This window comes from Panthera leo, chromosome C1, assembly GCF_018350215.1.
Source record: "Panthera leo isolate Ple1 chromosome C1, P.leo_Ple1_pat1.1, whole genome shotgun sequence".
Taxonomy (NCBI): domain Eukaryota; kingdom Metazoa; phylum Chordata; class Mammalia; order Carnivora; family Felidae; genus Panthera; species Panthera leo.
The window spans coordinates 110,773,191-110,789,946 of NC_056686.1; the positions used below are offsets into that span (position 1 = coordinate 110,773,191).

Genomic DNA, 16,756 nt, shown 5'->3' on the forward strand with positions numbered 1-16,756 from the left:
TACTTCTAAATTTTCTAACTTTTGTTCTTATAATTGGAAATGAGAATAAAGTACGTTTTTTTTCTTTTTATCCAGAAATGAGAGAGTGCAGTGATTTTATGAATGTGGGGGGGGGGGGTGTGTTTTTACAAAAGACATTGAATTTGTATTCAGATCCTGTTTTTGCCCCACTTTTCTCATTTCTGCTTTTTTCCCCCCCTTTTCTCTTGATTTTCATTTTTTACTTAATGATTCATTGTTCAAAAGGCTATTTCCTTGAACTTAAAAAAAAAAAATACTACTCTTAAGTTTCAAACATGTAAACAAGGGGCACCTGGGTGGCTCAGTCAGTTAAGCATCTGACTTCAGCTGAGGTCATGATCTCCCAGTTCATGGGTTCGAGCTCCACATTGGGCTCTGTGCTGACTGCTTAGAGCCTTCAGAGCCTGGAGTCTGCTTTGGATTCTGTGTCTCCCTCTCTCTCTGCCCCTCCCCTGCTTGTGCGCGCGTGCTCGCTCTCTCTCTCTCTCTCTCTCTCTCTCTCTCTCCCCCCCCCAAAAATAAACATTAAAAACAAAAGTTAAAAATGTAATCAAATAATCATTGCTATTTTAGTTTCTTAGCCTACTCACAGGACAGACTTCTATTCCTCATGTTACAAATTTTAAATACTTTGAATTACAGCATATGAATAAAAGTTGTAAGGTAATCCTGTTTTGATTTTGTAGGTCGTAAAACTTTTCCAAGAGCTAGAAGGACCCAGGGGACCAGCTTCCGGTCTCCTGTGAGTTTCAGTCCTACTGATCACTCTTTAAGCACTAGTAGTGGAAGCAGTATCTTTACCCCAGAATATGATGATAGTCGAGTAAGAAGAAGGGGAAGTGACATAGACAATCCTACTTTGACTGTAATGGACATCAGCCCACCCAGCCGTTGTAAGTAAAAGAAATTGGCACAGTGAATGTTTAGCAGAACCTTTGCAGAACTTTACAATATTTAAAGGAATAAATACCAAACGAGTCCTCAGGGTGAGACCCAACTTCCCAAAAAAAGGTATAAAGGGTATTTCTAAAAGTGGTTGGAATATAAGGTGTAACTACAGTGTTACTGCTAATTACTTTAGTTGATTCTTTCCTTCTCTCTAGTTAGTAAGATTGTTACCAGTCTGTCATTTATTCGTTCATTCCACATATCCTTGTTGAGTACCCAACTGAGATTCCAAATATGATCTCTAAAATGTAGTCTAATGGGGAGAATGTTGTGTGGAGAAATGATTATTGTATAGTACTTAATCTAGATCTTGAATGTGAGTAGGAATTCACTAGCTCGGAAGGTGATATGTGTAGGAGGTCATGGCATGCTCTGAGAATGGGGAATAGTTCATTTTTGGCTAAAGTGAAGGGTATCTTACTTGAAACAGTAGGAAAAGGACTAGAATGGTAACTAAGGCCAGATTGTGGAATATTTGGACTTTATCACATAAGCAGTGCATACCAAGATTTGTGCTCAAAGGTATTTATTGCAGCAGCATTTGAATATTTCACATTCATCCCTTTTGTTCTAGTGTTGTCATATTTTACTTTTACATCTGTGACTTTACACTACATTGTTGCTATTTGTCCTTTAGACAGCTATTGTTTTTGAATTGATAAAAAATAAGAGAAGAATATCTTTCATATATCCATCACTTTATTTCTGTAAATCCAGGATTTTGTAGACTGTAGGTTATATAGATTCCAGATTCTGTTGGATATCATATTCCTTCTGCCGGAAGAATTGCTTTAAACCATTCTTGTAATGTAAGTCTGCTGGCAATGAATTCTTTCAGAGTTTGTTTGAAAAAGGTCTTTTCTCTCCTTTATTTCTGAGATATATATATATATATATATATATATTTCTTTTTCTTTTTTTTTTTTTTTTGATACAGGATGCTGGACAGTTTTTTTCCTTTTAGCACTTTAAAGCTATTTTTTTCCATTGTCTTCTGACTTGTATACTTATTGAAGGAAGGTCTGCTGTCCTTCTTATCTTTAATCTTCTGTAGTATTCCCACCCTTGCTCCTGCTCCAGCTGCTTGCTGCTCTCAGGATTTTCTCTTGTTAGAATGAGAGTGATACTCTCTCCAGCTTTCTACATCGTAAGCAGGTGGAAGACTAATTACAAATATTGCTGCAATAAAGCTTAGGAATGGTGCATTTGACAGTCCACAGTACCTTAGATTGAGTGAAAGATACTATTATATTTTTAATTGAGGGAAAAATAATCTGTTTGGAAAACATAAGGCATGGGGATATATGAACCTTGTTTGGGTTTACAATCTTAGAAAATTGAGGAGAAAAATTTTCAAAGATGATCATTATGAATTTGGATGATAATGATTTTCCCTTATATCCACACATACTCAATTAAGGATGTCACTAATGCAGTTTACTCATTTAGTCCTTAACCATTTGTGTGCCATCTGGGTATTCCATTTTAAGAAAATATTCTTTTTTAGCACCTCGTGCTCCAACCAACTGGAGATTGGGCAAACTTCTTGGCCAGGGAGCATTTGGCAGGGTCTACCTCTGTTATGATGTCGATACAGGAAGAGAATTGGCTGTTAAGCAAGTTCAGTTTGACCCTGATAGCCCTGAGACCAGCAAGGTAAGAATCACTGCAAGCTACTTTGTCACATTTATAAGAAGCATTTTTACTAAATAAATGTAACGCAATAGAATATTTTGTTTTCCCTTAATACAAATTATTTGTGAAACAAATCAATAATTTATCTGCTTTGTAGTGTGAATTTTTTTTCTCTTTAGTACTCAGTTATATTCCCGATCGGATTTAGTGTTGCTTTAGTATACCTTCAAGGTCTATTACTGTTTAGAGACTTTAAAATGTTTATTCCTTGGGAAGTAAAAATTTCAGAATGAAATCACCTTGATGGTCCATGAAGTTCGAATGTTTTGCTTTCACTAGCAATGCTGTAAAGACTTAACAGTGAGTTTTGTCTTTCAGGAAGTAAATGCACTTGAGTGTGAAATTCAGTTGTTGAAAAACTTGCTGCATGAGCGAATTGTTCAGTATTATGGCTGTTTGAGGGATCCCCAGGAAAAAACCCTTTCCATATTTATGGAATATATGCCAGGGGTAAGTTAGTACGTCTTTTGAAAATAAACATATTCTCTTTCAAGTCTTCAATGAGGAAAGAAAAACTAAAACTTTGATTATAATATGTTAAACTACTTTAGAAAATTTTGAAAGTTTTAAATTATTGCTGGGTAATGTAATTTTATTTTGTTTTCATTTATTAACTCATTTTTTAGACAGTGTTGAGGTATACTAAAATAGGTTTACATGCCATAGCAGTCCACACTCAGATTTCCCTAAATGATCTTAAAATAACCATAATAGCTGGTTTATACAAACCAGGATCCAGCCCAGGACTGCACATTACATTGAACTGTTATGCCCCTTACTTCTTTTTTAATCTAGAACATTTTTACATGGCATAGGTTTGACAAAGAGACTAGGTGCTCTGTTGACAGCATCCGCATAGTGGTGTTTAATTTGTTCCTTTATCTTATTTCCTGTAAGTTAGATTTAATATCTAAATTAGGTTTAAGATGTGGCATTTTTTATTAGAATGCATCATAGATGATACTGTGCATTTCATGTTGCATCCCATTAGGAGACCTACAATTTCTGGTTGTTCCTCTATTAATGATGCTAAGATTGAGTGTTAGATTAGGATGATTGACATCCATATTTCTCTGGTGTAAGATTTTGTTTATTCCTGAAGACCAGAAAGTAACCTGAGCTATTAGCAATGGTGCATAAGAATATCCAGTTCCTGGGGTGCCTGGGTGGTTCAGTCAGTTGACTGTCCAACTCTTGGTTTCAGCTCAGGTCATGATCTCACAATTGGTGAGTGCAAGTCTCATGTGGGGCTCCTCAGTGCCTGTGCAGAGCCTGCTTGGGGATTCTCTCTCTCTCTCCCTTTCTCTGTCCCTACCCCACTCGTGCTCATGTGCTCTCTCAAGATAAATAAACTAAAAAATAAAAATAAAAATAACATCCAGTTCCTTTTCAGTCATCTACCTAATGTTTTTAACATGGATTGGTAATCATTGCCTGAGTCAGTAGTTTCAATAGAAATTGCAAAATGTGACTTGCAAACTGTTATTCCTTGTATGTAATTTTTAATATTTGTAGGGTTGTAGGGCACATTTTAATATTAATGTTTTTCAAGATGGTGGTACATTTACTCTTTTAAAAATACATGCATTCAGGGCGCCTGGGTGGCTCAGTTAGTTCAGCGTCTGACTTTGGCTCAGGTAATGATCTCAGAGTTCATGGGTTTGAGCCCCGTGTTGGGCTCTGGGCTGACAGCTCAGAGCCTGGAACCTGCTTTGGATTCTGTATCTCCTTCTCTCTTTGCCCCTCCCCTGCTTGTGTTCTGTCTCTGTCTCTCTCAAAAATGAATAAACATTTAAAAAGTTTTTTTAAACACATGCTTTCGTGTACTTTAACAGGTAATATATATTAGGAAAAACATTTGATTTATGGGTCTCTAAGTGGATTGTTTATTAAAAGTGTATATGTTTAATGTACAAATTTACAGTTTGAGCTTATGGATCAGTAAAACTGTTGACCAGTATCTGATAGTAATGGTTTTAATCATCCTGTTTCACAAGAGCAGCAGTAAACTTTACTTTCTTATCATCATGAATAATTGTTTATAGAGACACTGTTGTTACTCATTGCTACTTTGTATTTTCAAAGATTCTGTTGATAGTATAAATTAGTTGGGTTTTTTTTAGTTCCTTTGGAAAACAAATTGGTGGGATGTATTTAAATGCCATAGAAATCTTCAAGACTTTGAAGACTTTTGGACTGGTAATTTCACAGAAATTCATTCTACAGAAGTAATTCAAAAGAAGGAAAAAGTTGTGTATATTTATTTTAGTATTGTCTGTGATGGAAAATGAGTGCCCACGGTAGAATTAAATTACTATGGTGCTGTCAAGAGAATATGTTAAAATTGTGAAGGCTATGTTGCAAAGTTGGAGGAAGTACTTACAGTAAGAGAGAGAAAAAGAATATAAAATACTTTTTAATAATGATGATGGTGTTTTAAAAGTACCTGTATTTGGACAAGGATAGGAGAAACTTAAAAAATGAAAATGTGTCATGTTGGAATTGTGATAGATTTTTCTCTTTTATTCACATTTTGATTGCTGTTTGTATAATAAGTATTTAAATTGGAAATAGAAAATAATTCTGAATAAGCATGAATAGAGGTCCTGATTGTTGAAGATAAGATTAAATGGTTGGGGCTCTTGGGTGGCTCAGCTGGTTGAGCATCCGACTCTTGATTTCGGCTTAGGTCATGATCTTATGGTTCCTGAGCTTGAGCTCCAAGTCCGGCTCTGCACGACAGTGCAGACTCTCTGCCCCTCCCCAACACATGTGTTTGTGAGCACTCTCTCAGAATAGATAAACTTTAAATTAACCATTTAATTGGCTGGGACTGATTTACATCGCAAGTGGAGACAGGTGATCCTTATATGTTTAGCAATCTTAAGACTAAACCAGGACCATTCAGGAAGAGGTGTTAGATTCTGCTTCTCATTAACTTCACTTGGTTTTGTAAGGGCAGCTGTCTCTTCAAAGTATAGGTTGTCAGTGAAATCATGTTACCAAATTAATCATAGTTCATCAGCAATCTTAAATGAATTACACATATGCCAAGCCCATGGCATATAATGGGCTCGACATATATGATTTTATTAGACTTAACTGAATCTCCAAGTTTGTGAAAGATGCTATATAATTCTCTCATCAAATTTGCCATGATGATCTCTTTGTGTCCTCAATTCACACTTTGCCAAGATTGTCATCCCATTTTTCAGTTTTCCCAAATGTAGCCTTCTGTTTCTTAGTTGATCTAGAACTGCTTTTGGAATAGAACCATAACTTTATTCTCAGTATCTGGACTAGCAGCTAGCAGTTGATTTCTCTGTTACACACACGTGCGTGCACACACACACACACACACACACACACACACACACAGTTTTTAACTCACAGTACTTTGCAACTCATTCCACTTGTACACATCGAAGAAGATAACTGTGTTTTTGGTACACAGGAGTAAATAGACTACACTGATGGAGCTGTTAGCAGCTATAGGCTACTGGCCCAGCTGCCCAAGGCCCAGAAGAGCCTTAAGTCCATCACTTGTTTGCAGCCTACAAGTAATTTGGGGGCTTATTATTTGGACAGCTCAGTTCTAGCTATGTTATTTTGGGTATTACTACAAGTAGAGACACAATAAGTAGACTGAACAAAAAGCCACGTTGACTTGTAGGTATAGGTACTTGGCTGCCTAAGGCTTTCCACAAATGTGTTTGCAAATTTGGGTCAGCAGAATTGCATCTTGCGGTCCCCCCAGATGTTGTTGATGAATAGTGGAAACAAGCAAATGGTTAAACCTGTAAAGTCTAAGAATCTATTTTCCTATGGCAAAGTATACCAATGGCCAAAACTCAAGGAAAGGCAGAAACATTTGGATATAGAATAGATTTTATCCTTCAAGAAACATTTTATTCCTATCTTTTAAAGTGGTGATTAGTCATCAAATTTGCACATTGGAATCAATCAGTAGGGAAGCTTTTTCAGAATTCAAGTGCCAGTGTCTCACCTCAGTGATTCAGCATTCTCAGAAATGGCACCTCATCTTGCTTTAAAAAACATATAAGAAAATTTGAAATTCTTCTTTAGTATATTTTCACATATTTTGAACTAGAATGTTGAGTATGTATACAAAAGAAAAACTTACCCATTCTTTCTCCTGAGAAGTAAATTAGCAGCTATCAAACAAATAAGATTCAAGTAGAGCATATAGAAAAGAGCAAGTAAGAAAAACAAAAGTATATTCAGGGCAAAGAGTGCAAGATTTATTTATTTATTTATTTATTTATTTATTTATTTATTTATTTATTTATTGTTTTTAATTTAGAGCATGATTGGGGGAGGAACAGAGAGAAAGGGAGAGAGAGAATCCCAAGAGGTTCTGCACAGTGAGTGCAGAGCCCAATGCAGGGCTCAATCCAGCAGACTGTGAGATCATGACCTGAGCTGAAATCAAGAGTCAGAAGCTTAACCAACTGAGTTAGCCAGGCACCCTGCCCTCCCAAAAAAGGAAGATTCTAAAAAACACAATTGCAAGAACAGTAGATCGTTAGAACCAACATAGTCATGGAAACAAGGGCATCAGTCAAAAAATACTGTTAAAAGGCTTCTTTCAGCTGTGACCATACTCTTCCAGGGTTTGAGTCAGGAAATGTAGTAGAATTTATGTTAATTAGATGGCATATAATGTCCTTAATGTACTCTCCAACTAAGGCCTCCTAGTCATGAACTAAAGATCCTTTTAAAAATATTTAATAGTGGTTTTCATTTCAAACCATACCATAGTTTTTTTTGTTTTTTTGTTTTTTCCCCTTTTAGGGTTCAATTAAGGACCAACTAAAAGCATATGGAGCTCTTACTGAGAATGTGACTAGGAAATACACCCGTCAGATTCTGGAGGGTGTACACTATTTGCACAGTAATATGATTGTTCATAGAGATATCAAAGGTAAGTGATGAAGTATTTTTTAAGCATACAGTTATTTTTTTTTGTGAATCTAAATGAAACAGGTGATATGATTTAAGAAATTTAACATTTAAATTAATACGTCTACCTTTAAAATATCTTAGGAAAGCAATTCTGCTTTTTCACTGACTCTGTCGATATTCTGACCGATGTTCAGGTCTTCACAAGTGGGTAGCTCATCTGTCATGGTTCCAGAATCAATAAAGTTCAAATGATCATAAAAATGAGACCTTTCATACAGAGGAACATACATATATAGAACATAGGCATTAGAGTATAGCAGTTGAGAGTAGGGGCTCTGACACCAGATGGCCTGGTGCAAATTTGGGCATCATTGTGACCTTGGTCAAGACATATAATCTCTCTGTGCCTTAGTTCCTCATTTTTAAGGAGGATAATAATAGTGTCCAACTCAGGAATTTTGTAAGAATTATAAATGAGTTACTTTATATAATATGCTTAAGACGTATATTTAGGAAACACTCAAATTAGGTGTGATGGTGATATGCTTTATGTTGAGATCATATTTAAAGCCATCGGGGTAGGTGTCACTATCTAGGGAGAGCGTAAGAAGAGGGAAGAAGAGAGCCCAAGATGAGTTTTGATAATCTGTAACTCTGTTAAACTCTCTTTTTAAAACTCAGAAACCCAACTGTTTTCAGGGAGCAGGTACGTAAAGGAAGTGCATGACGTGAGACAAAAGCAGTTGGCAGAGATGTTTCAAATTATGAGAGTGCCTACAACTTTGTACTGCATAGCGTATCCAGAGGTCTGATTCTGTAAACACTGGGTTGTGGCCCACATTTAAAGATCACTTTATTTAATCGGTCAGTAAGAAACACACACACATGTGCAGTTGATCCTTGAACAACACAGGTTTGAACTGTGTGGGTCCACCTATTCGTGAATTTCTTTTTATAAACTGTGGTACTGTGAATGTATTTTACTTATGATTTTCTTAACATTTTATTTTCTGTAGTTTACTTTATTGTAAGAATACAGTATATAATACATTTAATATGCAGAATATGTGTTAACTCTTCATGTTATCAGTAAGGTTTCCAGTCAACAGTAGGCTGTTAGTAGTTAAATTTTGGAGGAATCAAAAGTTATACGTGGATTTTCAACTGTGCCGGGGCAAGGGGTGCCCCTAACCCTTGTGTAGTTCAAAGGTCAACTGTGAATAATAAAAACACATTTTTATTGGTTTTTCTGGGGACATTTTTGAGCTATCGGGTATTTAGTTTCTTTCTGGTATATGTTACATCATAAATATGGCCATATTCAGGCCAAACGGAACATTCCTAACACGTTTCTGGTGACAGAGTAGAATCTGCTTCAGAATGCCCGAGCCAGATCGCTGGTATGGAGTGGAGCTTGCTAGTGTGTCTGGGAGGACGAGTACCTGCCTACTGATCTAAAAAGAAATAGTCTTTCACCTCAGTTGTCAAGTACAAAACCTGATAGCTTCAAGAACCACGTAGGGAGATTTTTGATTGCAAATTATTCTATTAGGAATCACTTCTATTCAAGCCAGTTTCTCTTTAGTTTTCATAATGAGGAAAGGTAGAGGACCTGAGGGCAGCTACCCCTCAGTGGGTCCTCTTCTAACCTTGCCATTCCGGTAAATGAGGAGGCTGGAAGCAAGCAGATTTAAAAGCATTACAGGGCAAATAGGTTGATAAGAGAAAAGCAAGATATAAAACTGGATATGCAATGTCATCTTAAGTTTGCAAGATTAAAGTACAACCCAGGAGAACAATTTCCATATAATTAACAGTGATTATTTCAAAATGGCAGGATGAGTGATAGTTGTTTTCTTTTCATACGTTTTACTTTCTGTATTTCCCAAGTTTTTATAATGTGCAGTTTTTATTTTTACTTTTATTTTTTTTAATTGTGCAATTTTTAAATGATGAGGGAAAAGGAAAGATAGTTGGTTGCTTTTAAAGTTTAAATCCATGAGTTCATAATGAAACTTAGGATAAAAACGAATTGATCATTGTTGCTAGGAACCAGCTCATTATTTTATAATCGGGTTCCTTTATTCTGCTTTTCTGTTACAAACTGTACTACAGAGGACCAAATAGTGGATGAAAGGAAACATCTTTATAGAAGTGTGTTGGCTAACAAATGAGAAAAGAATAATAGAATAGTATCATTTTGCAACCACTTAGGAATTAATAGATGTAAGCACTAAATATGAACAGTTGCTGACATCACTAAAACAAAGCCAGTCCAGCATTATGTACTTCCTATTTGTAGAATAATACATCATCATCCATGTAGGTGGTTCTGCAAAACAAAAAGCAAAACTGAACCTGAATCTGATCAAGCCTCTTAGATTCAGCTACGAATTATAGAACACATATAGCACAGATGCATATGTAGAATGACTCCTTGGGATGGAGACAGCAAGATCTGGACCATAAGGAAGCTATAGGCAAACAGTTCAGATTGTTCATAAATTACAAAGAAAAAAAGGGATTAGAGGGAACTTTAGATTAGGAAAGACTTAAAAGATCAGTGAGTCTCAATGTATGGACCTTATTTGGATTGATTTTTTTAATGTTAAAAATAGCATATATTTAATAATATTAAAGAGTTACTGTCCATCCTCTTAGGTGTGATGAGAGTTTATATTTTAAAGATAGGTACTAAACTATTTGTTGATCCTGGTGTGTTGAATTTGCTTCAGATAATATGAGGGGGAGTAGCTAGCAGTATACGTACTGGTGGGGAAAGATTGTGGGTACTATATTCTTGTGTATGCTTTTGTGTGTTTGAAAAGTCTCCTTAAAAGCCTACTTCTAATGTACTTAAAATTAGCTTTAAAAAGTTGCAAAGTTATTTGGGTAGCTTGGCTACACAGTTTCTCCTCAGCGTTCATAAGAATGGACATTGGTTCGTCATTGGTGATTACTCCATGGCTTTCCCAGTCTGTGTCCATGGCTCCCCCAGTCTGTGACCTGCCTGGGATTGTTCTTCCCATCTCATTGACAGTAAAAGCTGGCTGGTTTGTTGTCCTTCCTCTGGCTAATCATTTTATAGGGAGTGGCTTTTTTGACAGAATGTCTCTGCAAGTTTTGAGTGGTGGGAGATGTTAAATAGGCAGTGTGCTGTTTTTGAGGATCACTGGTGTCCTTATAGCACGCTTAGTCTCATGGCATATAGAGAATGGATCCTGGACCCTCCCCTGGAGAGAGGCTCTGGGGAGTCATTGCTGACTAGCTGGGGAGTTTTCTGGAAGAACAGAAAGACAAGTACAGAAGTCCATGGTGGGGAATGCACAGTTTACATTCTCTCTCTTCTATAATGCGTATTTTCTCTACTGTTCACTCTCCTTCTTAGAGGCCATTAAAAAAAAAAGGATAAAAGGACAAATAAGGAGTTTTTTTTAAATATAAAATATAGTTAAGGTAATGGAAGACTTAAAAAATGAAAATTGAAGTAAAGCTTAAAGATTAGAACTGATATGTTAATACAATAAATTGCTTATTTAAGAACATGTTATGGGGGTGCCTGGGTGGCTCAGTCGGTTAAGTGTCTGACTTCAGCTCAGGTCATGATCTCACGGTTTGTTAGTTTGAGCCCCGCATCAGACCCTGTGCTGACAGCTCAGATCCTAGAGCCTTCTTCAGATTCTGTGTCTCCCTCTCTCTCTGCCCCTTCTCTGCTCATGCTTTGTCTCTCTTTCTCTCTCAAAAATAAACGAACATTAAAAAAAAAAATTAACAACAAAAAAAGAACATGTGTATTGAAGAAGCTAAAAATGAGAATAGAAATAATTTATATAAGACAGAAACCAGATCTACAATCCCCGAAGAAAGATTGAATTTTAAAATGATAAAGGGAAGAATAAAGAATAAGAATAAATTAACATAGCACCTAGATCTTGATTTCTGATACCATTCTCCACTAAAAGGAACCAGGGCTCCTTGGAGGAATGACTGATTCTAGGACTGGTGCAGGAAATACACAAGTTGAGCCGGGAGCACCTTTTAGTGCCAGAAAGTAAGAAAATGCTTTTAAATACCCACAAAACCCAAAACAAACAAGAACAAGTGATTCAGGGTATGGCCAAGGGACACAGGAGCCAATACAAAGAGCTCCCAATGGTCAGAGCTGGAACAACTTGAGCAAAAACATGATGCCATATTTGAGTATAACTCAGAGTATAAAATAAATATGTGTATTTATACACAAAAGAAAATATGTGTATTTATATAAATGAAGGGTTGAATGAATAAATGGGAGAGAGGAGACAAATGTCCTTTGCAGAATAATTACAAATAATTTATGTAGCTGGTCAGCCTTGAGCACCTTAACTGGGGATTGTGCATAGTGAGCTTCTTCCAAAGAGTGCGGTATGGAAACGGGGGAAGAGTAACTTTCAGTGTGGAACTCAGCAAACACTATCTCATGCCCCTCGAGCAAGAGCAATTTATAGTAAATACAATTAGAAGTTTATTATAAAAGTGAAATTTTAAAACAGCTCAAAGCTAACTTAGAGAAACTGAGAAATAAAATTAGTATAAAACAAAACCCAGTAAGTACTAAGAAAAACTGTAAAATGTCAGACAACTAACATTAAATTATAGTAGTGGGGAAAGTGCTAGAAATTGTTGATTATGAAGGTCCCCCCAGGAAGTCCCTGAGGAGGAGCTAGCTCCTCAGGGAGAGAAGCTGTAGCATGGGCTTCTCGCTTTGTTTCAGAGAAACTGGGGCCAAAAGCCTGCTGTTGCTTTCTGCATCCTTCTCTGAGCTTCACATTCTTAACTCTTTCCCCTTTTTTCTTTGTCATCCTCGCCTCCCACACACTCCAGTCCTTTTCAGTGGGCGAAGCTTTTTAGTTCCTGAAGTGTACAGAGCTGACTCTAAAAATTCAGTGTTTGTGCAGTAAGTCCTTAATGAGCCCTGGCTGTGTGACTGGCATCATGCCAGGTACTGCTCGGAAGACGAAAAGCATTTGGAGACAGACTGAAGAGTCTACTAAGTAATTCTCTACCATTGTTTTTTTAAAAATTTTAGGGGCGCCTAAGTGGCTCAGTTGGTTAAGTGTCCGACTTCGCCTCGGGTTATGATCTCACGGTTTGTGAGTTTGAGCCCCGTGTCCAGCTCTGGGCTGACAGCTCAGGGCCTGGAGCCCGTTTCGGATTCTATGTCTCCCTCTGTCTGCCCCTCTGCTGCTTGCACTCTGTCTCTCGCATTGTCTCAAAAATAAATAAACATTAAAAAAAAAATGAAAAAAATTTTTTAAACAGCCAATAAAAATAATGAATTGAGGATGTTTTTGTATTTTTAGGTGCAAATATTCTGCGAGATTCAACAGGCAACGTCAAACTGGGAGATTTTGGGGCCAGCAAACGACTTCAAACCATTTGTCTTTCGGGGACAGGGATGAAGTCTGTCACAGGCACACCATACTGGATGAGCCCTGAAGTAATTAGTGGAGAAGGCTATGGCAGAAAAGCAGACATCTGGTAGGTTTTGATGCTAGTTTTGCCTGAAAACACTTACCTTCTTACATAATTCCACCTAAAATGGAAATTACTGAGCCAGACTTAGATAATCTTTTGTACTTTTAAATCAGATTTCAGGAAGGGTGCCTGGGTGACTCAGTCGTTAAGCGCTAGACTTCGGCTCAGGTCATGATCGCACTGTTTGTGGGTTCAAGCCCCACATCGGGCTCTGTGCTCACAGCTCAGAGCCTGGAACCTGCTTTGGATTCTGTGTCTCCCTCTCTCTTGGCCCCTCCCATGCTTATGCTCTGTCTCTGTCTCTCAATAATAAAGAAACGTTAACAATTTTTTTTAAAAATCAGATGTCAGGATTACAAGGATTACTATCATTTTCATTTTGCTTTTTTTTTTTTTAATGTTTATTTATTTTTGAAGGAGAGAGAGACAGAGTGTGAGCGGGGGAGGGGCAGAGAGAGAGAGGGAGACACAGAATCTGAAGCAGGCTCCAGGCTCTGGGCTGTCAGCACAGAGCCCAATGCGGGGGCTCAGACTCACAAGCTATGAGATCATGACCTGAGCTGAAGCTGGACGCCCAACTGACTGAGCCACCCAGGTGCCCCTTCATTTTGCTTCTTTGTGGCTTAATAATTAAACAAAAGGAGTTTTTGAACCTGTTTTCCTTTCTTTAGACAGGATTTCATCTAAAGCAGATTTCAGCATTAGAAAACTATCTTCATTTTATTTCCCTGAAGATCTTTGAAAGTTATTAACCTTTTTTGCTAGTATCTTGTAATTCAGTTAATCTTTAGTTTTTTAATAATTTTAAGTGAGAACATAAAATGGTTATTTTCTATTTCTCACTGAGAAAAGTGTTTAATAGATTAATCATTTTAGGCACCTAAAGGCAAATAGTTTCTTTTTTTTTTATTCTTTTTATTTTTATTAAAAAGATTTTTTTTTATGTATGTTTATTTTTGAGAGACAGAGCACAAGTGAGGGAGGGGCAGAGAGAGAGGGAGGCATGGAATCCAAAACAGGCTCCAGGCTCTGAGCTGTCAGCACAGAGTCTGATGTGGTGCTCAAACTCATGAACTGTGAGATCATGACCTGAAGTCCAGCGCTTAACCAACTGAGCCACCCAGGTGCCCCAAGGCAAACAGAATTTCTAATGTTTGTGTCCTTTGTAAGACAAAAGTAATATTTAATAATCAGGTTAGAGAATTATATAATATCAAGCAAAAATTATAAAATTAATAATGTTCTCTGCCTAACCATTTGAATTAGCCCTTATCGTGGTTTATTTTCATTGATTTTACCTTTAAATTTTAGTTTTATATAATCATAATCCTTCAATGAAACTTTAAACTTGAAGTCAAGTTGTATTTAAATGTATATGGACTTCAGTCCTGTTTCTCGTGTCATTAAGTGACTTTCCTTCATGGTGATACTGTTTGTGTAATTTTTTTTTTCTAGGAGTGTGGGCTGTACTGTGGTGGAAATGCTAACTGAAAAGCCTCCTTGGGCAGAATTTGAAGCTATGGCTGCCATCTTTAAAATTGCCACTCAGCCAACAAACCCAAAGCTGCCACCTCATGTCTCAGACTATACTCGAGATTTCCTCAAACGGATCTTTATAGAGGCCAAACTGAGACCTTCAGCTGATGAACTATTAAGGCACATGTTTGTGCATTATCACTAGCAGCCGGTACCTCTACTGTGCCTCTACCCAGCTCCCATCAATTCATTCACCTTCTCTCTGACTGCACTTTTCTTTTTTATAAAAAAGAGAGATGGGGAGAAAAAGACAAGAGGGAAAGTATTTCTCTTGATTCTTGGTTAAGTTTGTTTAATAATAGTAACCTAAATTTTTTATATTTAATCTTTTTTTTCCCTTTCAAGAACTTGAAACTCCTTTTTTTTTTTTTTTAATTTTTTATAATGTACTGATGTGGTTCAGAGAGATAAAAGCACTTTAGTACATAGTCACTCTTTTTAGTACAAACAAATCATTTAAAATACCTAAAGATTGTAGAGTCTTTCCCTGCGTCACTGACCGATTGATTTGTGGTGATTGGGAAGACATGAAAAACAAGGAGAAGAAAATGATGTATGATTTGTAGTTTTTAGTGATAGTATTTAAAATAGATCCTCATTTTTGGGGTTGAGCCCTAAACTTGAGTTTAGGGTAGGTACTCAACTTAAAGAATATAGGTTCCTTCTTATATCTGTATTCTTTAGATCCTAACCTCTGTCTACCAAGCTTTTTGCTCAGTAGGAATCTCGATAGAAAATATGAATCTCTAAGAGGTATGTTTATTTGTTAATTCTAACCAGTATAATAAGCAAATACACTATAATAGATCCATGTTACTGGAATCTGTAAACCTTGAGGGATAGCTTTCTGCTTAAAAAAAAAAACAAAAAAAACAAAAAAAAACAAAAAAAAAAAACCGGTACTATTTTAGTTTAAAGCAGATATGGGAAGTCAGTGAGCAAATCCAAATTAAACGGCAAAAAAAGATTGCTCTATATCAGCATGCGAGCGGATGAAACCACATTTGCCAGTCAAAAGAAATAAGGAAAAGAAGAACTAAATATTGTTTAGTATATTTGCAACTGTGTTCTTTATCAGAGGTAGATAGTCCCAAAATTAAGGGAAAAAAGAAATAATCAAAATCATGTATACTGTATTTCCCTGTTTCTAGCTCCTGATTCCCCATGGATAACATTCTTTGGGAACTAAGAATTTAACTTGGAGTATCATGTGTTACAGCTAGTGTCATGAGATAAAATCCTTGTTCTTGGGATCACAGAATACTAAAGCACCAAAAAATAGTTACCATGTAAAATAGTGGTTCCCACGTGTCAGATGAGGTTACTTTTGCTTTGCATTTGGCAGTGCCCAGAAATGATTTTTCCTGTCACAACTAGAAGGATGTTAGTGGCATCTGGTGTCCCAAAGCCAGGGACGCTGCCAAACAAACTACACTGTACAATACAAGTACAGCAACCCTGTTCCCCAAGTAAAGAACTATCCTGCCCAAAATGTTAAAAGTGCTGAAGTTGAGAACCCGGATGCAAAGACCAGCCCCAGTTATAAACTGAAAACAGCCATTTGCAGAGCAGGGTCCTTGCAAAAAGTAAATTTCAGAGAGAAAGTGATGCGCAGTGCATGATGAGGGTTTTACAAGAGCAGATACCACTACTTTAAGTCAAGGGTGAGCAATCTCAACAAACATCAGATAGCAATTCTTTCCTTACCAGCTGCATATTACACCAAAACCAGTACCTTCCATTGTAGAAACAAAATGAATTTAAACACAGAACCTGTTAAACCCTGTATGTATTCTTTCCTCAAAAGTCAGTTCATAATTGTGAGAAAAGCAAAGCATATCAGAAAAGAGTATTAACTATTTTATGGGAAGGTTTAAGGTATTTCTAGTACAGCGTATCCCCTAAGAGCAAGGGCATCCAGTGGAAAGAGGCAGCTGGGAAACTCCCACTAGCTCTAATGGACTTATGCTACTGAAAAATATCAATAACATCAGTAATTTGGCTACTTGCGATTTTTTCAGCATATTAAAGCAAGTGCTAAGTGCTTTATTTTTAAAGGTTAGAAAATAGTCTTTCTGGAGGCCCTAAATGTGTTGCCTTTTATAGGGTTCAT

The 16,756-nt window shown here is 36.8% G+C and overlaps 1 protein-coding gene across 1 annotated transcript in view; it reads left to right on the forward strand.

The window, feature by feature from the left end:
• The window catches only part of MAP3K2 (mitogen-activated protein kinase kinase kinase 2), a 94,718-nt gene extending 78,403 nt beyond the window's left edge, over positions 1-16,315 (forward strand). The window contains exons 12-17 of the mRNA XM_042954104.1: positions 708-914; positions 2,477-2,625; positions 2,983-3,114; positions 7,480-7,609; positions 12,933-13,110; positions 14,563-16,315. Coding sequence (XP_042810038.1) covers positions 708-914; positions 2,477-2,625; positions 2,983-3,114; positions 7,480-7,609; positions 12,933-13,110; positions 14,563-14,788 — 1,022 coding nt within the window. The 3' untranslated portion in view covers positions 14,789-16,315. The remainder of the gene's footprint in view (positions 1-707; positions 915-2,476; positions 2,626-2,982; positions 3,115-7,479; positions 7,610-12,932; positions 13,111-14,562) is intronic.
• Positions 16,316-16,756: the final 441 nt, after the last annotated feature.